Here is a 26,060-nt window from a genome sequence, read left to right on the forward strand (position 1 = left end):
ACTTTTCAACTACTTGATGGATGAGGAGGGTTTCCAGGATATGGTTATTTCTTCTCTACAGAGTGGTAAGAGTAATCTAAAGAAGGCAGGCGTGTTTAGTCTATTAAGGAGTACAAAATATGCAATCAAAAAGTGGGCTAGAAAGAGATATCAATACCCAGGATCCTTGATTTCTGAGTTAGAGAAGAAAGTTTTGAAGTTAGAGGTTGATATTCAGCAGAAGCAAGGTGCCATTGACAGTGAGGTATTAGCAAAGTTGAATAATCACATAGCAGAATTGTGGAAACTTCACAAGATTCAGGAGCAGATTTGGTTTCAGTACTCAAGATCGAAATGGATTGAAGATGGGGATCGTAATACTAAATACTTTCATACGTGTGCTATGGTTCGAAAAAAGAGGAATGCTCTGGTTGCCCTAAACTTTAGAGGAGAAATAGTAGAAGACCCGACTGTAATTAAGGCCATAGTTAAGGATTATTTCTTTAAATTTTACAATGACCAATCCACTTTAGAAATCGATGAGTTAAAACTGGATTTTTCCAGAATTAATTCGGATCAAAGACAGTTCTTAGAGCAGGAATTTTCTTAGGAGGAAGTTTGGGATACTGTGAAGTCTTACGGTAGTAACAAAGCTCCGGGGCCGGATGGCTTTAATCTGGGATTTTTTAAGAGGTTTTGACAGGTCCTTAAGGAAGATATAATGAAATTCTTCCATAATTTCTACTTGGGGAAGGAATGGGAACATGGAGTAAATCATACATTTATCACTCTTATTCCTAAGATCTCAAACACTGGTGGTCTAGATGATTTTAGACCTATAAGCTTAATTGGTGGTTTATACAAGATCCTTTCTAAATGCCTATCGAGGAGACTTAGGAGTTGTATCTCAGATTTAATCAGTCCGTTTCAATTCACTTTTATCCCCGGTCGACAAATTTTGGACTGCTCCCTTATAGCTAATGAAGAGATTGACTATTGGAGGAAGAATGGTGTAAAGGGATATGTTTTTAAAGTTGATTTCAAGAAGGCATATGATACAATTGACTGGCCAATATTGTTCAAATTAATGGGGGAAATGGGCTTTGGTTCTCAATGGATATGTTGGATTTTGAAGTGTATCACAACAACAATTGTTTCAGTCTTGGTGAATGGGGTTCCAATCGAGGAATTTCCAATGGCTAAGGGTCTTCGTCAAGGTTGCTCCCTGTCTCCCTTGTTGTTTAATATAGTCGGGGAACTTTTGAATTTATTGATACTTAAGGCAGTTTCAGAGGGACTATTTTCGGGTTTGGTCATTACAAATGAGGAGGGGAATTTTAATTTATCGCACCTTCAATTTATTGATGTTCTTATAATTTTCTGTGGTGCGTCGAAGAAGCAGATTTTGAATGTGAAGAGGGTGCTTCGAGTGTTTGAAATCATGTTTGGTCTTCAGTTGAATTTGAAGAAGAGTAAATTGTTTGGGGTTAACTCGAATGAAGAGGAAATTAAGGATTAGGTAACTGCGATCGGATGTTCAGTGGGTATTTTTCCTTCAGAATATTTGGGACTCCCTCTTGGTCCACACAGAAACTCCAACATTTTGTGGGATCCAATGGTTCAGAGCTTCAATAAGAGGTTAACGAGCTGGAAATGATCATCTCTTTCTATGGCAGGCAGGCTGGTTTTAATTAAATCAGTCCTATGTTCACTTCTTACATATTTTTTGTCAATATTCAAGGTTCCAGCTTTTGTATACAAGTCCATTAATTCTATTATGTCAAATTTCTTATGGGGTGGAGGAGATGGGAAAAAAAGATTCATTGGGTAAGCTGGTCTGAGGTTTGTAAACCAAAGATCGAAGGAGGTTTAGGAGTTCCTAATTTAAATGTGATGAACAGAGCACTCTTGGAGAAATGGGCCTAGAGGTTTACTGTTGAGAGGAAGGCAGTTTGGAGGGAAATGATGTGTATTAAATACAGAATGGATTATTCCTTAATGCAGTTTGACAATAATGTTTCTCCTAAATACTCTTGGATTTGGAGATCTATGGTGAATAATCACTTTAAAGCAGATTCAATGGGCTGTATAATCAGAAGCAAATATAGCTATAAAATTGGTAATGGGAGGAATATTCGGTTTTGGCAAGACATTTGGGCATTGGATCACCCTTTAATGGTCATTTTCCCTAGACTATTCTCTATAGCAGTGAACAAAACTGGAAAATTATTCCAGTTTGGGGAAGACACCTCGTGGGGTTGGTTTTGGAATGTTCAGTTAATAAGAGAGTTGAATGACTGGGAATATGAGCAATGGACAAATTTGATGGTTGTTATTTCGGATTTTTCTATTTATACTGATGGGATGTTTTGAAAGGGTTCTGGAGATGAGGTTCACTGTTAAATCATGTGTTAATCTATCTTATTAGGGCACTTCCGACTCGGAGGAAGCTTATTTTTGGAAGGGTTCTGAAGATGGGGTTTTCACTGTTAAATCATGTGTTAATCTATCTTATTCGGGCACTTCCGACTCGGAGGAAGCTTATTTTTGGAAGGCAATTGTTTGGAGAGGCTTGCTGCCTCCAAGAGTGGAGACTTTTCTTTGGCAAGTGATTTTAAACAAGCTGCCAGTGAAGACATCTCTGGTTAAAAGAGGTGTTAAGGGTATAGATGATTCTTTATGTCCTTTTTGTAAGCTATTAGAAGAGTCACCATCTCATTTATTCTTTTCTTGTTCGTTTGTTTGGTCAATTTGGACTAAATTCATGAGCTACTGAAATTTTCAGTCTGTTTTTCACGAAGATGCTAAAAGCTTCCTCCTAGCATGGGCTGATTTGAAGACCAACTCTCTAATATTGTCATTTATTCCTGGAGTGATTTTATGGACAATGTGGAAAACTATGAATTCTATTGTGTTTGAAGGAGGAAGCTTGATCGAGCTGAAATCTTCTTTCTAGCAAGGTTCAGGCTTGCTTCATGGTTTTTAGTTAAGAAAATTCAGGTTTCTATCGACAAGGATGCTCTTATTGCTGACCCTTTCTTAGGGGATTCCTACTCGTCCCATTCTAATCTGATTGTAACTAAGTTCCCTTGGTCCCCTCCTCCAAAGGGCTTTATTAAACTTAATGTGGATGCTGTTATTACTAGTGATTGGAAGAGGAGTGGATTAGGTGGTGTTCTAAAGGACATTTCTGGTTCGATCCTTAGCTCTTTCAAAGAGGCTCCTGGTTCGGGGCCTCCAACAATGATGGAATTGAAAGCTATCCTAAAGGGTTTATATTTTTTTGAATCTATTAGTCATAGATTTAAGGATCGTTTGATTATTGAGACTGATAGTAGGGTGGCAGTTGATTGGGTTAAGGATGTTGTTTTATGTCCTGTTGTTTATGTTCAAATTGTTAAAGACATTATTCATAAGCTTAGAGATTATGAAGATCTTATTAGATAGGTTAACAAGACAGCTAATATAGAGGCGGACGCCCTAGCTAAGGTTGTAACATCCGCAATACCGGGTTAGTGACCAAATTGTAAAGTTTCAAAATTTGGTGACTAAAGTATAAGAATGAAATAGTTCAATGATTATTGAATATATATATGATGAAGGTTATTTAGTAATTATTAAAAGAAGTTAAGGGTTAAATGGTCATTTGACCAGAAAGATTTTTTATCTTTCTTTTAAAGGTGATATAAACGTGGGAAATGAGAAACATCCAGAGTTCTCTTCTCCTTTCTTCTTCTTCATACGTGGGAGAGCCAAGCTAAAGGTGAGTTTTTTTGTGGATCAAATTCTTGATGAATTTAAGGTTGCTTATTGATTCTTAGATAATAACTAAGCTTAAGGAAAGCTTAGATTATCTTAAAACCATAAGATGAGGAGTATATGAAGAATTAAAGAAAGGAAGTAGAAAAGTGCAATCTTGAAGTAGAGTTCATTTCTTAAATTTGAAGTTAAATTTGACTTGTCAATGGTTAAATTAAGAGATTTGGAGTGATAGAATTTGATTTAGAACATATAGAAAATTTGGTATGATTCTTGAATCTCATAAGGAAGATAGGATTTTGAGGTTAAAGATGATTTACATGGATATAAGTTGGTTCAAGTAATGGTAGTTGAGTTTAATGTCATAAGAGGGGCTTAAAATAGAAGAATTAAGGGAAGAGTTGATGATTTACGTGCTAAAATGTCAGTTCTGGGCAATGTGCATCGATGCACATTCATTGTGCACCGATGCATCGATGTTAAATCCCAGAAATTATTTAAGGTGCATCGATGCACATGCAGTGCATCGATGCATTAATTTAAAAAGAAATCATCGAATAGGATTTATGCATCGATGCATAAGGAGTGCATCGATGCATCCCCATTAAATACAAACATCGAATAGGATTTATGCATCGATGCATGGTGTAGTGCATCGATGCATACCTTCTTTAAAAGATGAAATTGGCTTTTCTCTGAGCCTAAGGAGTGATAGTTTCGAATATATCAATCAATATACTGATAAGTATTAATGTATTATTATGTAGATATAGAATGAAAGCTTGTTCCGGAACAAACTAAGGATTAGGATTGATTCAAAACAACGAGGCCCAGGTGAGTGCATCTTATTGTATAAGATTATATGGAAATTTGGACTTGTGATAAGTCTATTCTTATAGTAATAGCTCATTAAGTCTTGATTATAAGTATGTTAACGATATGAAGTGTATGTATGTTTGATTATATGAATTGATATGTTTTGTTTTGTATGTGCTATGTGATTTATGTAAAAATACGGTTAAGTGTTAATGAGAGAATATAAAATAAGTTATGAAATTATATGAATATAGAAGATAAGTCAAGAGATGTAGGGAAATGAAAATAGATGTTTATAAAGAGTCATAGGAGAACAAATATAAGTAATATGATAATGAAATATAAGGCTATGTGAATACATGGTTATGAGATAAAATATGTAAGAATAGGAAAAGATGATGAGAGTGAGTTCATGAGAAGTGATATGAACTAGGTAAACATGAATTGGACAAGTACATAGTGGTATGATCCATTATGGGAATTAGTGTAATAGAGCTTTTTGATTTAATGAGAGTTAAGGGAACTAAATAAGATTGAATTATATAATGAAATGGGAATAGTATATCAATTAGGAAACTTGAATATAAAGGGACGATACGAATATACAAGATAAGTTATATGCTAAATATCTATGGAGCTATATGAAAAGATTATAATGAAATTATGAAATTGAATTAAGTAAATATATTAAATTATTACCTAAATAAAAATACTATTAAATGATATATATTTAGAAATACGATATAAGCTATGTGAAAGTGTTCTAGGTGTTTCTATATGTTATATGAAGTATATGATCATATGTGAACAAGATATGATAAGTATGTTTACATGAATAAATGTGATTGGGTGAGAAATGATAGAAATTATATGAAAACATGTATATGTGAATTAGCTTTGTAATTAGGTAAATATATGAAATCATAACTATGAATTATGTGATGTGAAAGTAATCTATGTGATTATATGTTATATGAATACAAGAACATGAGATATGTGACATATGAATTATATGGAAATGATCTACGTGTAAGTGAACTATGTGACTATGTGATAATATGAAAAGAAGCTATGTGATAAGTGATTACCTGCACTGGTGATAAATGTTATATGATATGAGAAATATGTTTACACATACAGATGGTATGTGACAGAAGAAAAGGAACAAGTGATATGAACTGTTATAAATGATAATGCCCATGTTATGTGATATGAGAGCTAGTGGTATAGTTGGCATGCCAAGAGTCGAGGGTTCTACGTGGTCCTTCGGGACATGTATGTAATTATGTGGAACCTATATGTAGTACTTCGGTACACTTATTGGAGCCATTGTATTATGTATGTGGTTCTTAAGGAGTAGTCCTACGGGACATAATGGTCCTACGGGACATATACAGTGGTCCTTCGGGACATAGTGGTCCTACGGGACGAATACTGAACTAAGGTTCGGTGCCCCATAAGGGAATTGATACGAGCTGTGGTGACAGCATTAGTGCACAACCTCAATGTACTCACATACCTCTATTCTCAATAATATACATGGGCAATTGAAATACAATCTTCAAAGTAAAAGTGGTACAATAAGGTAAGTTTCGTATGTGCATGATATGATTATATATGTTATCGTGTAATAGATACATGCATATTGAAATGTCATGATCAAATGTTTAGAATACATATTCATCGGATGAAATGGGTATTGATTGGAAAAATGTATGATATTATATGATAGATATGTTAATGATAATGATAGTATTTGTACAGGTATGTGTTTTGTTATATGAAATGTTCTATGGTTTTTATTATATGTTTATATGCCTCACTAAGTCAACGACTTAGCGTGTGATTGTTTCACACGTAGGTTTCGAGAAGAGTAAAGAGCAATAAGGAGCAAGACAGGTCAGTTCTCCTTACCAAATGTCAGATCAGAAAAGAGGTGAATAATACGTATTTTAATAAATAAAGTTTTAGTTGACATGTAATCAAAAGAATATATTGTATAAGCTCTGAATAGTTTTGTAAACGTTTTGAATAAGTTCAATGTTATAAAAGTTTTTAAATTACTCACTATTTTATATGAATAAATGTTTGAAAAGACAATGTGACACTTCGGACTCGTATCCGGGTCGGATACGGGTTGGGGGTGTTACAAAGGCTGGAATTGGTTGATCATTATGTTCTGTTAGGGGATGTTTCTTTTTTGTCTTCTATCTCCTTAAGGGAGGTTAGGTCTTGTATTTCTATGTAATTATTTGAGGTTAATGAAATCCTAGGGCACTCTTTTCCTCCTTCCGCTGATTAAGGAACTGTTTTCAAGTTCCATTAATCATGAATAGGGTTTTTAATAAGGCCTATTATTCTTATAAAAAAAATCTAGTAATGTACTTAAAATACAAAACACAGTTCTTTTTTTCTCTTGCATCAAAATTCCTCATGCCCACATAATTATATCAAAATAGAATAATTGTCGCATAGGCAATTTTTCTATGAAAATGGTCAACAAATCTAGTTATGTACTTAAATATAGGACATGTTTTTTTCTCTGGCATCAAAATTCCTCATGTCCACATGATAATATCAAAATAGAATAACTGCCATATATGTAATTTTCTATGAAATGGTTCAAAAATCTAATAATGTACTTAAATTAGGACAGTTCTTTCTTTCTCTTACATCAAAATTCCTCAGGCCCACGTGATAATATCAAAATAGAAAAACTGCCATATAGGCAATTCTTCTATGAAATGGTTCAAAAATTTAGTAAAGTAATTAAAATACTGGATACATTTCTTTCTTTTTCTTCTACCAAAATTCCTCATGCCCACATGATAATACCAGAATAGAATAATTGTAACATAAACAACTCTTCTACAAAATGATTAAAAAATATGTACTTAAAACACAAGACACGGTTTTGTCTTTCTCTTGCATCAAAATTCCTCATGCTCACATTATAATATCAAAATAGAATAACTTTCACATAGGCTATTTTCCATGAAATGGTTCAAAAATCTAGTAATATACTTAAAATACAAGACTCGGTTTTTTTCTTTCTTTTTTTTTTTTTGCATCAAAATTTTTTGTGCCCACGTGATAATATTTTTTTGGATAAAAGTTGGAGGTCTCATTAAAAAACCCCTTCATATTTGACCCTTTCCGAGAGGTAAGGAGCAACTAGAGGAAGGAGGAAAAGAGTACCTCATTTTATTGATGTAAAATTCATAAAATAATAAACCTTCGCATTACAATAGAGAAGACTATCTCCTAAAAATGCAAAAAAAAACATCCTCAATAAAACTACCCAGTCACCCAACCCATTATTTAGCTAACTTATCAACCTCCCAATTACAACCCCTAGGAATTAACTTCACTATCAACGCCCTAGACAATACAAAAAACTCAATATCCTTAATTAGATTACTAAAATACACAGGGACAGAAGTAGGAGACTAGATTCAATCCACAGCTGTTTTGCAATCACATTCCAGAATCAATCTCTCTTTATTAGATCAAACCGAGAAAAAGAAAATTTCAATTGCTTTCCTAATTGACTTCAATTCTGCCCACGTGATAATATCAAAATAGAATAACTGCCACATAGGTGATTCTTCTATGAAATGATTCAAAAATATAGTAATGTACTTAAAATACAGGACAATTCTTTCTTTCTTTTTTTGTATCAAAATTTCTTGTGCCCACGTGATAATATCAAAATAGAATAATTGTCACATAGATAATTCTTCTATGAAATGATTAAAAAATCTTGTAGTGTACTTAAAATACATAACATAATTCTTTCTTTCTCTTGCATCAATGTTTTCATGCCCACATGATAATATCAAAATAGAATAACTACCACATATCCAATTCTTCTATGAAATGGTTCAAAAGAACCAAGTGCATAAATTACATGCAAGTAATGATTAAAAAAATAGATAAGATATATGCGATAAACAAAGATTATTTAGGGAATAAATGGTCTAGTGCAACTTTCAATCAACAATTAAAAACCCATAATACTAAACAACTCACGATAGGGGGAGAGCTGGCAGTGTTGCCCCCACGAGAATTCAGATTCTCCGTTGATCCTGTGGCACCACCTGAAGGAGCAACAGTAATTACTGCATCACCCTTGAGGGAAAACAAAAATGATTTTCAGCACTCAATCTCCACTAAAAATTAGTGTTTTAGCTTTTATTTTTCGCTGATGGTTGAAATCCTTTACTTGAGAAAAGAATCAGAAAAAAAGCAAGATTCATCTAAACCTGTTGTGCTTGAGATGTCTCTTCCATTTTCTGAAAAAATAAATAAAAATAAATTTATTGAAAAATCTTCGTTAAACCACAATGTAGTTTCCCCCTCTATTTCTGAACAATAAAATCTTTTTAAAACTAACAAAAGAAAACAAATGTATTTTGATCAACACCAACTGTGCTTGAAAACTCTAAGTGAAATGAACAAAATAGAAGCATAATGTAAAACTCTAAGTGAAATCATTTTCCAATAGAAAACTAAAGAAATAAAAGGAATCAAAAAGATATATTAAACCTGTTGTGCTTGAAAATACTCTTTCTTTTTGTTAGGTATTTTCTTAGTTCATCAACACCAAAATTTTTATAAAATAAATAGAAAATTAACATAAAAAAAGAAAACAAATCAAAACTTGTGCTTAACAGTTAACACAAGTCTTCCTTTCTGTTAGGCGATCCAAAAAATATAAAAGAATTAATGTAAAATATACTTTAAATTAATATGTAGTTCTTTTTCTTTCTTTTTGGTTTTTGAACACCAAAATTTTCTAAACCCGGATGAAAAACAGAAGAAAAAGATAAGTATATATCAAAACCAGTGGTGCTTCACAAGGCTCTTCCTTTTTTTTTTAGTTTATGATCAATAATTTAAAAAAAAATGAAGTAAAAACTCGAAAGATCATTTTCCTGTTTACCAACAAAATCTTCTGAAAACAATAAGAAAATTAACAGGAAAATATTAAAGGAAAAAGGAAATACAGATAGCGATCAAAACCTGTTGTGCTTAGGGTGACTCTTCCTTTTTACCAATTATTTTCTGATCCAAAAAATATACATTAAATCACATTGTAGTTTTTAAAATATATTCTGTTTCTGAACACTAAATTCTCCTAAAACCGAATAGAAAAGTAATGATAGGATAAAAGAAAAAATCAAACCAGTTGTGTTTTAGACGGATCTTCCTTTTTGCAAGCTATTTTCTGAAAATAAAAGAAAAATGAAGTAAAATCTCCATTAAAAATGCAAAATGTTGCTATCTTTTCTGCTTCTTGAAACTAAACCATCTTGAAATTCAACCAGAAACGAAGAAAGATCAGTAAATACCTGTTGTGATTCATCCTTTTTGGTAGCCATCATAATCCTCTGATCTCTCAGAATTCATAAAAAATCACATCTCAAACGATCACAAAACCAACAAACAACACCGACCTTGCACTCATCAATCTCAGTAATGCCGCTCATTCACAACATTTAAACACACAAACATTTAGATTCAAACCGAAATGACCCTTTGAAACGAACATGGTGGGGAAAAAGGGGAAATGTAGAAGAAAAAAAGAGAAAGTTGCTAATAAAGAAGAGTGAATGTGAGAACAAGGGAGAGTCTTTTTCTCTTTTGGCCGGGAATTCTTTGAGCTCCACGAAAACTTGTTTTGGTCAAACCGCCTAAAAGCCCTCCCTCCAAAATCGAAGGCGTCGTTGTACACGTTAATTTGTGATTTTCAAAAAATAATTGGTTTTTCTTGGCACTCGTAGGCCTTCTTTAACCGCCTTACCACCCCGTGATTTCCCAAATGGGCCCACCGGCCCCGATGATTTACGGAATCGATCACGGTTGCTCCGCTCTGAATACTGTGGGAGTGTGGCGTCACTGGCTGATGTCGGGACTTGATCGATCCATCTGATTGAGTTAAAAACAAAAAGTACAACCCATACGGGGCATGAAAGATCACTCGTGTTTGACTAAACCTAAAATTTTGAACAATCTATAATGAAACAAGACAAATGATTCGTCCCCAACTTTTTTTTTTTTGAAAAATGATTTTATTTAAATTTCAATAACGTCAAGTACAATATCATTTTTAATATAGATTCATCGAACGAATCAACCCTCGACAAAGTTTATTATGCTAAAGACATGCATGGTGTTGAAGGTAAATTCAATTCGTCTCGAATTCAAATACGTTGTTTGCATGGAAGTAGGAATGTTGGGGGCAATAAAGGTTGGTTGATCGATAATCTATGCTAGTTAGGGAGTTTGAAGATCTTCTCTGAGCACATGTATGCCAGCACTATGCTGTACAATACGATCTAAATAAGCATACAGGTATTCCCAGTTGAAAACCTGATTGCATGTCCTGCCTGCCAATGGTGGCATAAATCTCACAGTTAGTATCTTTGAGCTCAAGTCGTGAGAAACTTTAAAAAGTTCAAACAATTAAGTGAGAAAATTTGAGTTAATTAAATTGATAAATCATATTATATTTTATTAATTTAATTTTATAACATAATGGAACTGAATGAAATATATTTATTTAAATTGAATTGAAAAAAGTTAAAAATGTACCTAGAAAATCATCGTGTAATTATATTATTACAACGTGTTTGAACAATCATAATACCCATTAATTGTATACATAAATACACTCTTTAATCTAACAAGTAATGTTTCATTTTAAATTATGAATTTATATAATTGTGTAATTAAAATAAAAAAAAATAGTATTATTTTAGTCTTTAACATAATAATCTAATCTTTTTATGTTTTGGTCCCTAATTTCTTTAATTTTTTAATTTTTTTCCTATTTTGAATTCGTTTTTTTATTAAATTTGAATCACGTGTTCTTCAATTATTATAGAATACCTATGTAGATTTTTTAAGAAAATATTATTTTCTATATAGTCCCTTAATTTTACGTATTTTTCTTGTTCCTTCAATTCTTGTATACCACTTGAGAATACCTAATGTAATCTCAATTCATTCTTTAGGTAATAAATTTCTTATTTTTGTTATAAAGTCTATTAATTTTATATTTTATTCAATTCGATTATCAAATTATAACTCTTAATAATTGTTTTTCTATCAATTCATTGACTCTTTTATACTCCCATGAATACTTTATATTCAAAAATCTATTATTTAAAAGATAACATTATAAATTTATTATATATTTTTAAACGATATTAGATTTATACAACAACATTATAATTTTTTCTATACATGTTAAAAAGAATATGAATAAATATATATATCGAATATAATTAGAGAGAATTATTTAAATTGAAATCGATTAGTACTATGATATTATAAATGAATACATTTAAATTGGAATAAAAACTCGAATAAATATATTTAATTTATTTCAATTTAAATTTTATAAATCTAATTTAACTAAAATTTAAATAATAAAATAGTAATCGTAAATTAATTTTTTTTACTTTACTCGACTTGATTCAATCGCTTACCTTTAGATAAATAGTTAAATGAAGACCGGTTGGAGTAGGGCTATAAACGAGCCGAGTCGAGTTCGAGTATTGCTGAGTTCGACTGGACTCAAAAACTTTAAAATGGAGCTCGTCTTGGCTTGAAAACTTGTGAGACAAAAATTTTCAGACTCAACTCGAACTCGAAATCATGAATTGAAGCCCGTAAAAGCACGAAAAAGCTTGAAATGATTTTTTTAAAACTTAACTCGATTAAAGCTCAAACTCGAACTCAAACCTTAAATACACCAAAACATTATACTTTATTTTTAAAAAATCAATACATAAATGTTAATATTATTAATAATTTATTTATTTAAATTAGAATCTTAATATATTATACTTTCGAGATATTCACAAGTTTTTCGAGTTAAGTATCAAGTAATTCTTTTCGACTCGTTAAATACTCGAATCGATTCGAGTATTTATCAAACTTTAATCGATTTAATCTCAAATAACTCATGATCTATCTCGTCTCATTTACTGCTATATATCATAGTTTTCTTCTTTCTTTATTTTTTTAAGAAATGATTGGTTGGAGATAAATACAAAATTTACATAAACAAATAAATTCTAAAATTTGAATTCGCCCGTCTGGTCGGGCACGCACCCGAACCAAAGCGGATCTCAAAATCCAGCATGAAGCAGCTCCAATGCTGACAAGGCGTCTTTGTGCAGTGTGCGCTTTCCTTCTTTATCTGTGTTCACTGCCAAAGCAAAGTCAAAAAAAGTTCAAAAGCAAAAAACATATGTTCTTCCTAACCATTAATTCTAAAACAATAAATAAATTGATCCTTTTTTCTCGATCTCCTTGTGCGAGAGGGGTTTCAAATTCTTTAGATTTAATCTGATCAAAAATTTGTGGGGTTTGAGATTCGAGTCTCTTAGGTGTATTTTTTTAGATTTGTTTTAGGGTTGACAGCATGGAGATAGAGGTAGCTGGCTCTAGCAGCGAATCTTTCCAAGCTGGGGAGACGATGAGAAAAGCTGTGGAAGAGAAAGATCAGGTTCGTGTTACGAGGAAGACGTTGCAAGCTGTGCTGGAACAGTGTCAAAGAGCTATCGAATTGATTAGTAACAGCGAAGGGGGAATCGACGATGACGACGGTGAAGCTGAAGATAAAGATGACGTGGATCCTCAAGGGGAAGTCAGCAGCGTTGATCTTCAAAAAGATCAAGAAGTCAATGAGGTTTGTTTTATTCTTTCTGTTTATTATCTGCTTTAAGTTTCTATTTGGGTGCCAAGGGAAGGAGAGGAATTCTAATTGAGAATCTCACATGATCACCTTTTTAGCTCTTAAAAACAATGGGTTTTAATTTTGGTCGAATTTATTTTTTCCATTTTTAAAGTTCTTTATGAAGATTTAGTTTGTATAAACATATTCTACGTTCTGTTAAATTAGGAATTGTAGAAGATAATGTCAAACAAATGAAGGCAAATCAAACGAAACAAACAAAATAACACACCAGATTTTAGGTTCTAAGGCAAATTATAAAACTGTACAGACACTAATCAGGCCACGCGATCCGTACCGCAGGCAGAGTCCCCGCACCCTGCCACCATTGAACCCTATTCTTATCCCAATTTTAATTCTTCATCAATTAGACGTGCTGTGAAAATTTCCGGCTGGGCCAAACAGAATTCGGGTCAATCTCTAACACGCTTCTTCCATGTCTGATGAGTAATTTGATTTTGAATTGAACTTGGGTGAATGAGACAATTAAACATATATTATTGCAAGATGGTAGTTCTCATCTGGATAATTGTCTGGTTTTTTTGATATATCACTTGCATATCTATGTCAACTGTCCAAGAACTTTATTCTGCTGCTGCATTATACTTATTGACAAGGTGTAGTTTTGGTAGACTTTTAAGCTACCGATGAGCATCGGTTTTTCCATGTTGATTTGTTTGTGAGTTTGTAGGCCTTAATACATACATATATATATATATGTATTCAAACTATGTTGTCAGTATCGAATTGAACCAAACAAATAGAGAAATACATAACTTGAATGTCATCTCAGATATGTTTTACTTTGCCTCGGAGTCTGTTTGCCTCTTAGCCTTCGTCTTATTGATGTCATTTCAATTGAAACTATCCTTTCTTATGACTTTGAAACTTTTCTGTCATAACAGTCATCCTATGAAATAACATGTTGGTACATAGATATAAAATTGGGAATTAAAGGATTTCAAAGTGGTCATTCAAGCTCAAAACTAGAGCCTTTTTTCTAGTCATAGAGAAGTCGAGTCTGATTGTTTTTCCATTTTATTCCACTTTGCTGTCGCATGTTTACTAAATATCATGGATCAACATAAAAGCCCGTATTCGACTTTTATACTTGTCTTGGCAATCTTGGCAACCTGGATGTTGAAATCCCACTTATATAGTGATTTCTTATACTTAATGTGATATGCTCAAGCGCTTGCGTTTACGAAGCAGTTTGTATTTTTTGCTTCTTTCTTTTTAATGTAAAAGCTTTATGGCAATAGGCAACCTGCTAGAAAGGAAAATGTTTGTGAAGTTTGCATTTGCTTTCCTATCAAACTTTGCCAAATAACTTGGTATTAAAAGTTTGTGCCCCTTTTATTTTAAATGCAGTTGTGCGATCTTCTGAAATCCAGAGTTCAATGCTCTGATTTTCTAGAAAAGCTGGCATGTGCTCAGGTGCCAGTTCCAGAAAACATTTCAGGTATGCTTTCAAAGATGGTCCCCTTTAAAGGTTAGCATATATCATTTTCAGCTCATTGCATAAGCATATATATATAATACTACTGCAAAACAGATACGTTAGCACTAACTGTTTGGAAAAATAAATCAAAACAGATACATTAGCACTAACATCTTGGAAAAATAATTCAAACAGTAAACAAGACATAAATACAAACCGAACTGGGCGTTGACACACGTCATGGGCTTTAGTCTCACTATTCAATGAGGAAAGTAAACAAGAGTGTTTTTTAAACCCTTTAAAAGTAGTTTTCCACCCAATGTGGGATTCTTCTTACACTAATAACATATTGAAGTTTATGCTTTTAGGAAAACTCTGTTTGTGTTTAAAAGGATATTTGTTGTGTGGTTGCTAATGAAATTCTTCTATGGTACCAGAAGAAAGTAGTTCTTGGGACATGGTCAATGAAAATGATCTCTGGGAAGATAAAGATATTGATTTGGATCGAGAAGATTATGTTCTTGTTAGGCAGGAGGATATAGTAGAAGGAATTGCATGTTTTATGGCTGCATATTTGCTATCCCTTAAACAGACTAAGGTATGTGAAACTCTCTTTGTTGTCTCAAAGTTTTTATTTCAATTTTTTTGTGGTTTTACATTTTAGCAGACTGAATAAAATGTGTTACGTGATTTTCTTTTTCTTTCCAGGATTTGACCCCTAATCAACTTCAGGAAGGTGAGTCTTTGTGTTCCTTAATGTTTTAAAGAAATAAATATCATTTAACTGAATAACTTGTATTTTCCATCTCAGGTATCTTTTATTCCAAATCTATTTTTGATCACTAATTTGGCATTACAAATTCTGATTTTCATTTGAATTCCATTTGTAGCACTGAGCAAGACCTTCTTAGTAAAGAAGAAAAAGGGGAAGCTTCGAAAAGCTTGGGACGGAAGCAAAGTCATTTATAATGTGGCATCCTGGGGAGCTACTGCAATTGGGTGGGTTATGATTTTAATCTCGACAAACTAGTGTTTCTCAATTGCTTGGTCACTCGGTGGTTTTAACATATGTTGCATCTTCCTATCTATATATACAGTACCAGATTGAGTTCGGTGTCATGTTTTTATCAAGTATTTAACCAACTAAACCAACCCATTTTCATTAATTTAAATTAATAACTTAAAACTGCTCTATTAAACAAAAGTATCACTTTTAAAAAAAAAAAAAACAATTATGATATATTTTTATATATATTATCCCACTTTTGTGGATGTGCCATTTTGTGCATATATATTATGTCAATTCCGTTGGCAGATATTCTAATACATTTGTTTGTTTGTTGGTTATGGACAGGATATACCAAAACCCTCTACTTCTAAGAGCTGCATCGAAGGCCTTCTGGGTTTCTTGTAATATCATGTCAAAGCTTCTCTGATTTCCTTGCACCACATGGAGACCAAAGGTCGGTGTTTATCAGGTTCGGTAACATGTATACGCTGTTATTCTTTTTATATTTTCTGCTACATATCCCTTGATTTTCATGTCTCAAAGTATTTTCATCATTTGTAAATATTGTTTTCTTGAATAATTTCTGATTGCAGTTTAAATTCATTGGCATCTCAATCCCTGAACCAATGCCAATTCCATTAGATATGGGAGATCGATCAATGCTCGTATTGTATGTATATATGTTGAAAGATTAATGTCTATTTGAAATGTATTTCAAAGGGAAAGTAAAGCGGGGCGAAAATAGAAACTTCATTTTTCAACATTGATAGAAGGGGAAGTTCCTGCCTGGTTCAGAGGAAATATACGATACACGGTGATTCAATTTTATTGGACATTTTTTCCCCAATGAAAACCACTAGCGTAAAACCCGAGCAAGAATTTTGATATTTTGGTTGTGCTAATTTTTAATCATACAATTCGTCCACGATACACTCTCCTAGGAAAACCTTTAAGCTATAGGGTGAGCCACAATCACCCTCAGCAATTAGTGCTCTGTCATTGGCAGCCATGTGCTCAATGATTTTGTAAATCATTTCAATCTGCAATAACAAAAACAGAGGAGATTATCGCTCGAGCCGTGACAAGTAACCTCAAAAACAGTATTTCTGTACATACGTCTTCAGGAGCATGGCAACGTTCAGCCACTTCTTCCAACGTCAATGGTTCAATAGGTTGATCACAGCTGAACAAAGTGAAACGGAAATCACAATCAGCAGAAGAACAACAAAATACTGCATGAAAAGGGAATTTCAGATCATAATCATCTGCCATCTTACCTGGCCTCATTGAGTACTGCTAAAACCCGCTTCTGTAGAGCTAATACTTCACCTGCTGCTTTTTTCCCCGCTTCCACACCTAAGATTAAAATTAAGTGCCAAAATAGAGAAGAAAAAAGGATCACCCATATTATTAGCCCAACAAGAAGGTTTAGATCAAACAGCTCGGTTGCAAGATATGACCCAACAAGTAACCAAACACTATTCTCCTCGATCCCTTTCAATAACTAAATTTCCTAAATAGAAGATGAAACTTATTTTTACCGGGTTGATGGTAGGCGTTAATGTTGACAAGCGAAGCATAAAGTCCAACTGCTCGCTCATAAAGTGCTATGAGAGCCCCAACAGATCTAGGTGTCACCTCTTGGACAGTGACAGTGATGGACTCCCGGTCATTTGCATGCAGAGCTGATCTTGTTCCCTGCACAAGCACAGTAAAAAGTGCAAACATTATCGGACTTTATCATGCCTACAGTAGCTGAAATTCCCTTTTTAGAAGCACTTATCAAACCTGTAGCATTCCAAACAGGTAGTCACCACATGTAACACCTGGTTCAAGTTCCCAGTCATGACCAGGAGGCCTATCACGTAATACTTCAATGAATGTCACAAAGAAATTATGCACACCCTCCCTCAGCTGTTGAATATAGCTATGAATTGATTACGTGGAAAGTTGCATCAGGCCCGTGCTTCACTTTCATCAATATAGAATATAAATTTTAGAGGCATAAGGAAAACTTACGCATGCTGATCTGTGCTTCCTTTATTCCCATATACAGATAATCCTTGATTTACCTGATGAATTAAGAAATTGTGTTTTTACCAATTCTAAGAATGTAAGAAAGAAATTCAAACATGTTTATAATGAGTAAATTCAACAGAAAGTTTGAAAGAACAAAGACAAAAACAAAATGCAATAAAATTGCATCATGCTCCATCATCATTGATTTTCAAGATCTCATGTAACACATTTTGACTAAAGCTTCTTTTTTTTATAAGAATCAAAGCTTATCTAATAAAGCTTTGATATTAATAAATTGTACATAATATGCATCGAGAGGCTAAATCACATATTTCGTTGAATTAAGGCCTGTGCCACCAATAACATTCCTCGGGACACAATTCTACTTCTTAATTTCTTATTAGTCATGCCAAGTCAACAAATAAAACAGTCTCTAATATTTCATCAATACATAACTAGAGGCACAATCAATTATGGCTGATATTTAGAAACAATACAACCAAGTTACAGATCATCGATCATACCAAAATGCTTAAATGAGCAAAATATTTGACAACAATTAATCCATTAAAATGGCTCCACATAAGTAAGAAAATGTATGATACAAGGTATACTCCTAACACAAGAAAATGAAAGGTACAAGGTATACTCCTAACACAAGAATCGATCATGTATGGAAAACCATGAATCATTCTCCCCAAACACAAAATGTCCTCATATCAGCCCATATGCTTTATCCAGTAATACACCCACCGTGAAAAGCAATTAAAGTGGTTGACAAGAAAATGACCAACAGTTTAGCTTTTTCTACAAAGTGGCCACTAGTGAGCCAAAAATAGTCTCCAAGATACATCTCAAAATAAAGCAGAATGAGTCATCTTAAACGGATCCACATACCCGGTTACCATCCAGGTCAAACTCCTTGCCAAGTGATTCCATAACCAGCTGCTGTAAGTACCTACTAAAAAGTAATAAGCTGTCCTTGTAAGGAAGGACAACCATATCCTAAAAGAACCCACAAGAGAAGTCTTAGTACAAGAAACCAAAATTTTGAAAACATTAGATCTGCAATGTTGTTAAGAATTTAATACCTTGGATCCAACCCCATCACACGCCCAATACCAACATAAAGCAAGCAATGCTGCAGGATTATCCCTAAGCTGAAGGAAAGTAGGAAAAATATTTATGTTAATCAGAGGGTGGGAGATGGAATATAGGCCAGATACAAAATAAATATAGGAAGTCAAAAGCAAATCGCACAAGGAAATATTTCAAACAGAAGTTGAGACAAGTTTTTCTCATGCTAAGAAACTGCCAACTAAACTCTTTAGCTTCCAGAATAGGCAACATGAGATGAAGACAAATAACCCAAGGTCACCAAATAAAAATTGCAATTACCATGATTCAATTCTTCCCTAATCAAACAATTGAAAACAGCAACAAAATATGTTAAAGCAACTATATAACAGCATTCCAAAATTTACCACTGTGCTCCTAGTGGTGCTGTCCATCATAGATGCACCAACTAGCATCTCTCTTATGTCAACTCCCTGCAGAAATACACTTAGATTAACTGCCTGAAAGTGCTGTGATAACCACAAAAATTAAATCCATGGACTACTTGCCTGAAGTGCTGCTGGAAGTAGACCTACAGCAGACATTTCAGATGTCCTTCCACCAACCCAATCAAACATAGGAAATCTGGCTACCCAACCCTCAATCCTCGCTGTGTTGTCCAACAAAGAATTTTCTTGTGTTATAGCAACACCCTGCATGAATGTGTAAATAAACAACACATATAAATCTGAGAATCAAATTACAGCTAAAATCTGCTTCCAGAGTACAGGAGAACCAGGCAGGAATACAAAATTCTCATCTAAACACAACAGTTGATTATGTGATACCAAGTGAATTCTCTATGGCCAACATGGGTTGGTTTAGTTGGTGAACTCATTAGCACCTTGGAAAGAACCAAGGTCCAAGTCTCACCAACAACTCCACTTGGCTTTGCTGAGCAAAAAAAAAAAAAAAAAGTGATATCTATATGTCAAGGGCTATACATAAAAAACTAAGTATAGATTCAGCTGGGGGTTCCAGCTTAAAAATTCAAGCTACCATCTAGTATCTCGCAAATACTCAACAAGCTCACTAAACATAATAAACCCTTTGTTTTATTCAATGATAAGACCAATTTTATTAGGGAAAATGATCATAGGATCATAAAGTATTTGTACAATACTATTCATTATGGTTGCAGAACATACATCAGTTGAAGTGTTGAACAATAGAAAAGCTAAAACACATGTGTGTACACAGTGAACATACGTGGTTTCAGCATTTATGAAAGAATACTTCCAAATGGCATGCATCTATATCTAAACCCAACTCTAGTTATGAAGCCTTTTCATATCCTGCAATTACAACCTACCTTGAATTAAATACTAAAGTAAAATTTTAAAATGAAACTCTGAAGCAGGGTAAACAAATAAAAGCAGAAACAAGAACCTGAGATCAAAACCTGTTTTGAAAAATCCAGATCAGCTTCACGGAAGGCTTTTTGAACTTCCAACAGGCCATTCCTAGTTTCTGGGGTACCTCCACTCTGATTGGTGTAAGTTTTCATTTGATAAATAAAAAATATATGTTATATATAGTCCGTCAAACAGGTAAGTAAAGAAGAATAAAACAAGAAAAAGGAAAGCTAAGTAGATATTAAGGATGCCTTAAAGCAGACCTTTGAAATCACAATTACAAGGGTAGAAGCCAGCTCAGGACCAAGCTGTGCAATCTGATGATCTATTCCACCGGGATCTGTATTATCAATAAATCTTATCTGCCAATTCAGATAACAAATATCAGTAGCCTACTCCAATATATGTATGTATACGGTTAAGATTTAAAATCATTCAGCTAGTAATGAACGAAAAAAAAATCAGTTAGAAGGCTACTAAAAAATCTCGAAAGGGGAGTTGGTGCTTGCTTTAACAAATAAACACTACTACTGCAAGCAGACTAAACATCATTGTGAATAAGCAAATGCAAAACACAATTCAATTTAACAAAACAAGGGATAAGGAGCCAATGCTTCAACCGGACACTTTTACCACAAATTTTGATCAAAATCTTCTTTTGGAAAAGCAAATTTGAAAGAGAATGAAACTATAATTGAACAAATACCTTTAGAGGGGGATTATCAGGAGCCAACGCTTCGGCGACGAACTGTGGGCCCAAAGCCGAACCGCCAATCCCAACTGAGAGTATTTGTGTAAAACGACCCTCTGGAGAAGACGGAGGCTTAATCTACAGTTTAAAAGAGATTAAGCAAATTGATTAGTAAATAATCCTGCTTAAACATTGATGCTCAACTAGCTTGTTACAGCGAGAGAGAAAAAAGGAGCAGCCAAACTAACCTTACCGCTGATGACATCATCAGCGAACTTGCAAACGGCGTCGAGAGTCTTATCAATCTGTACTTGCAGAAACGAAGTTGGCGCGAGCTTAGAGTTCCTCAACCAATAGTGGCCCACCATCCGTCCTTCATCTGGATTGGCGATGGCGCCTTTTTCCAGCTCCTTCATAGCTTGGAACGCGGCTTGGAACCGGGGCTCCATTTCCGCGACGAACTCATCCGAGAACCCGATCCTACTAACATCGAGGTACAACCCGAGCTCCTTGTGCTGGTACAACCAGTCAACATACCTCCTCCAAAGCGCTTTAGGATCTTTCTCCAGTCCACCTTGTTTCGCCTTCTTCAAAACGCCTACGCTGTTCGTTTTCGACAAATCGGCGGACACTTCACGAGTCACGGAGAGCTTAGAGTTGGAGCGAGTTGAGGATGCGAGTGAGTCTTTGCGAAACGAAGGAGTGAGTTTGGCAACTCGGTCATGCTTATGCTTCAAAGAAGGGGAATAAGAGCAAAGGCCCGAAAGAGAGGCCATTGAAGAACACAAGGACGAGTGGAAAAGAAACCACGATGATAACGATGTGCGACAAAAAGTATATATAGAGAGGGATTCTTTTTTTTTCTTTTTTTAAATTAGGCCATTGGCTTGAATTCGAGCAAGGCTTTGATATTTTTTTGTGAAGAATTGACGAACCGAAATGGTTTCTGGGGTTTTATGTCTTTTTGTCCTTTCCGATATGGTTCACACGTTCATTGGTTGGTCACCGGTTTTGTTTTGGTTGCTCTGTGGGTCCGATTCGATTTGGGTTTGCAAGTTTCGCTCCAAATAATTTCCAAGGTATTTTATGAGGGACACACACTATCACTATGCACATTTTAAAACTATTTTAATTTTGATTGTTGTTCAAATCTAAAGCATTTTAATTCAAATTATAAAATTTTAGATTAAATTACCAAAAAAACCTTAAATAGGTCTTTATAATTTAACTTTATTCAAACGATGCCATGGAATATTCCCCTTAGTTTTGACCTCAATTTTTTAAAAATTTTGATAGACCATTGAAGGTGGAGAAAGACAAATTTTGCACGTCGCAGAATATTTAGACATAATCATTAATTAAATGAAATAAAAATATTTTTTTAATTATACCTAATTTTCAATTATGTCACTTCTAATAAAATTAATTGATTTTCATAGTAAAAAGAAAACGTGTTATTATTATCGGGGCATTTTCAGTGAATTTTACCGGATTTATTTGATGGTAGAATTAAGTTTCTTTTAAACTGTATGAATAGTCCTTATGATCGATTCGTTAGATTTTGATCCCTCAACTATTAACTTCCATCAATCTTTTAAAAACTAATGTATTTTCTTTTTTTCTTCTTCTTTTTTAGTTCAATTTTAGTCTCTCATTCATTAACTCCCATCAACCTTTTAACGGAATTCGATAATTAAAAAAATTTTAAAAAAATAATGTGTTTGGTCGTCTTCTTAAATGTAATCTTTATTTGAAGGGAGAATTAAGTTTTTTTTTCCTTTCTAAAAAGCCTTTTACAGCTGATTTGGGACCATCCCCTGGAACCATTTGGCTTTGTTAAATAGACTTGCTGATATACTTTGAACACGTCAATTGTTGAACAACTAATGGCAGCAGATCTCCTAGCGCCATTCTTCTCAGTCTACAAGTAGGTGATACCCTCTATTTGTTACTTCTCTTTACTTGGTCATATAAAAGAATCTTATATCTTCTTCAAACTCTAGGAATCATTTGCCTTTGTCAAAATAGACTTTCTGATATGCTTTGAACACACCAATTGTGAGCAACTAATGCCATCAGATCCCCTTGCGTCATTCTTCTCAGTCCACAAGTAGGTGATATGATATCCTCCACTTGTTACTCGTTTTTATTTAGTAATGTAAAAACATCTTATTAAATGTAACCCTTTATTTGCAGGGAGAATTAAGTTTCCTTTTACAAAACCTTTTATAGCTTCTGGTTTTGGGACCAATCCCAGGAATCATTAACCTTCGTTGAAATAGACTTTCTGGTTAATGTCTAGCATATGTATACGTCGTGTCATCTGTCTAATTTAAGTTGCGTTAATGTTAACAATGTATTCAACAGGTATTACATGTTATTTTGGATAAAAGAGATCTCTATAAATAAAAATTATTAAGTAACAAATAATCAATGTCTAAGGTTGATTCAACGTGTATTTGAACCTAAAAATATGTTTACATATGAAAAGGTATTAATGTGACATGATACTACATTAATAAAAAAACATTTCGAAAAAATAATTATAAATAAAATATGTATTAAATAAGTATAATCAATTAAAAATACTATATTTTCTATTAATCTTATTTTAAAAAACACCAAAATATGTTGAAAAGAGGATTTGAACCTAATTTAGTGCGAAGAAGATAATTAGGGGTGAAAATGAGCAGAGCGTTCGCTAAAATGTTCGTGAACCATTCGTTGATGTTCACTTATTAAGCTAAAAAAATGAGTATGAACAAAAATTTTATTTTCATTTAATAAACGAACGAATACGAGCAAAAGCATGTTCGGTTCGTTTGTGTTTACAAATAATCTCGTCTATAAGCTTGTTAACCTTTTATTTGTTTACATTTTAAATATTGGTGAATGTAGGACTATATTTAGCACATGAAAAAAAATTGGAGTTTAAACTATGAAGCTTAAGAAGTTTAAGCACTAAAGGCGTGGTTTTACCATTAGCTTGCAAATGAATATGTTTGCGAACGTACAAATGAACACTCAACGAATATTTTCGTAAACATATAAATAAACACTAAATGAACATGCTCGTGAACTCTAACGAATATGTTTGTGAATACTAAATAAGCGAACACAAACAACTTCAAAATTAAATAAACGAACATGAACACAACGTCATTTATTCAAACTCGGTTCATTTAGATCTCTAAAGATAATATTCCTAAACTACTTAGGAAATCATTTACTTGGTAAAAAAATCTTAAATTTGTGTACATCATCTTCAAGAGAGCAATAAAAATTAGCATAGAAGATGTTTGGGTGGAGGAGAGGATTTTGAATTAAATTTGGGGTAGAGGTGTAGACTTAATTAGTGGATTGGATGAGTCAAAATAATTTTTAGAGTAAACGGTTAAAAGATCTTAGTCGATTAGATGAGTCAAAATAATTGTTCAAAAATTAGTAGGTTAGATGACAGATAACAAAATATTAAGTTTCTAACCAAATCGACTTGGACGAAGATAAATGTCGACAATTAAACTGAGTTAATACGAGGGGAAAATGTATCTATCGGTGATTTGATGACAAATTAAACTCTAATTTTTTAATATAAATTTAGTTTGAATAAAGCTTTTAGCAATGGAATTTAAATTGGGCTAAAAAGGTATTATTGTTATCTAAGCTATATTATTTGTATCGAGTTCTCTCCTAAAATAATTTTCGGAATGTTTTGTACCTTAAACTTAAATCGTTATGTCGTTTGTTCTAAATCGTTATTATTTTTAAAAATATCTCACAGACCAATCAAAAAGCGTCATATCACCCCTTAATTTTTATTTTTATCCAAATAAATAAAATTAATTAAAAAATAAAAAAATAATATCCTCCCTTTCTCTAACATCTCTCTTTTTCCTTCTTCACTCTGTAACACAGTCTCTACTCAGCCATGATATATCCATTTTTTTTTCTTTTTCAAATCAATCAAAGGTAAGAGAATATATAAATAATTGTATGGAGAAGAAGCAAGAAAATCACATTAAGAATATAAGACTTTGCGAGATTTTTGAACAATCTCACAACATAAAACTCAAATTTTTTTAAAAAATTCTAATGGGTTTAAGTTAAAACTCAAAAAGAACAATTAAAAGAGACAAAGGAAACAAAATGTATTTGTTACAGCCTAAACTAGTACGAAACACAGTCGACCGATCAGAATGTTACACGAAACTACCGGAGTGGTTACCAAAATTTTCTTTTTTTAATTTTTTCCGTTTTAAAAATGAAAATTGTCTCGCTAAAATGAATCAACCACAATTTAAATGAAATTATTTATATCAGAAACTCCCAAAATATTATTTCAAAACACACATACCATCGCTCAAAAATGATCCATACAAAAATATACAAAGGGGTTCACATGTATACATGCCCTCTATAAAGATAACCTGAGACGTACTCTGCACTAATGGGTTTGGATCACTGCTAGTCCCAAAAAGTCATCGAACTGCTCCTCATATAACCTGCGTAAGGAAATAAATTCCAAACGCTGAGCTAACTAGCCCAGTGCCACACTAACAACTAAGCCATACTAAAAGTGTTAATGGCATGCTTAAGCTATCAAGTCTACTGCTATCTGTTCTAATACATGTTCTGTTCTAGTAGCCCACTCCTTGAGTGATGGACCTTGCGCCCAAGCTAGTATGCTTTAAAATTGCTCGAGTGAGTATTCTCGAATACTCACTCTCTACACTATGGTAGACATCATGGTGCGGTTGAGGGTTCTACATCTCGAAGTTCACACACCCCTATAGTCTACCCTAAATATGGCCCCTTGAATTCTCTGCATAGGAAACCATACCCTTGACTAACCCACCCTTTCTTCTAAAGAGTGTTAAGGCCTCGGCAAACATGGTTACTCAGAAGGTTCTCGGCCCTACCTAAGGATATATCCGGACTTAATCTATACTTTCGATAATGCTAGCCTTTTCTAAAGGAACTCGGGTGTCTTGGTCATTTCCCGAGCATCATCCAAGGCTATTGTTATGTCATCCTAATAAATCTTGTTTATAAGTGTGATTAATATCATTAATATTCTCACTTGCAGTCTTATTTGATGATAAAATGAAGTGTTAAAAACTGACATT

The 26,060-nt window shown here is 33.5% G+C and overlaps 2 protein-coding genes and 2 long non-coding RNA genes across 7 annotated transcripts; 2 read left to right on the forward strand and 2 right to left on the reverse strand.

The window, feature by feature from the left end:
* Positions 1-8,818: 8,818 nt before the first annotated feature.
* Positions 8,819-10,158, reverse strand: LOC120154286. Its single transcript, XR_005518874.1, has 3 exons — positions 9,909-10,158; positions 9,743-9,784; positions 8,819-8,849 (listed from the first exon to the last, which is right to left on the reverse strand). It is a non-coding gene; the product is annotated as an uncharacterized LOC120154286 (long non-coding RNA).
* A 2,571-nt stretch (positions 10,159-12,729) lies between these two features.
* LOC120154292 lies at positions 12,730-16,231 on the forward strand. 3 transcript variants are annotated; one of them, XM_039166085.1, is made up of 6 exons: positions 12,731-13,258; positions 14,675-14,765; positions 15,185-15,342; positions 15,453-15,480; positions 15,635-15,743; positions 16,099-16,222. In XM_039166085.1, exons 1-6 carry the CDS (start codon positions 12,992-12,994, stop codon positions 16,178-16,180), a joined length of 735 nt encoding a protein of 244 aa, XP_039022016.1. In that variant the 5' UTR covers positions 12,731-12,991; the 3' UTR covers positions 16,181-16,222. The 3 variants fall into 3 exon arrangements, with proteins under 3 accessions (XP_039022017.1, XP_039022016.1, XP_039022015.1); XM_039166084.1 differs by having other exon boundaries at positions 12,732-13,258; positions 15,182-15,342; positions 16,099-16,231; XM_039166086.1 differs by lacking the exon at positions 16,099-16,222 and having other exon boundaries at positions 12,730-13,258; positions 15,182-15,342; positions 15,556-15,685.
* Positions 16,232-16,538: 307 nt separating this feature from the next.
* Positions 16,539-21,797, reverse strand: LOC120154291 (glucose-6-phosphate isomerase 1, chloroplastic-like). 2 transcript variants are annotated; one of them, XM_039166082.1, is made up of 14 exons: positions 21,183-21,797; positions 20,950-21,072; positions 20,507-20,605; positions 20,291-20,374; positions 19,398-19,541; positions 19,257-19,322; positions 18,864-18,932; positions 18,670-18,777; positions 17,773-17,825; positions 17,542-17,680; positions 17,295-17,451; positions 17,031-17,109; positions 16,870-16,936; positions 16,539-16,793 (listed from the first exon to the last, which is right to left on the reverse strand). In XM_039166082.1, the coding sequence occupies exons 1-14, from the start codon at positions 21,708-21,710 to the stop codon at positions 16,659-16,661; spliced, it is 1,851 nt and encodes a 616-aa protein (XP_039022013.1). In that variant the 5' UTR covers positions 21,711-21,797; the 3' UTR covers positions 16,539-16,658. The 2 variants fall into 2 exon arrangements, with proteins under 2 accessions (XP_039022013.1, XP_039022014.1); XM_039166083.1 differs by having other exon boundaries at positions 19,257-19,318; positions 19,394-19,541.
* On the forward strand, positions 18,323-18,600 carry LOC120154293. The gene is made up of 2 exons (XR_005518875.1): positions 18,323-18,380; positions 18,416-18,600. It is a non-coding gene; the product is annotated as an uncharacterized LOC120154293 (long non-coding RNA).
* Positions 21,798-26,060: the final 4,263 nt, after the last annotated feature.

This window comes from Hibiscus syriacus, unplaced genomic scaffold (genome assembly GCF_006381635.1).
Source record: "Hibiscus syriacus cultivar Baekdansim isolate YM2019G1 unplaced genomic scaffold, ASM638163v2 tig00111127_pilon, whole genome shotgun sequence".
NCBI lineage: Eukaryota > Viridiplantae > Streptophyta > Magnoliopsida > Malvales > Malvaceae > Hibiscus > Hibiscus syriacus.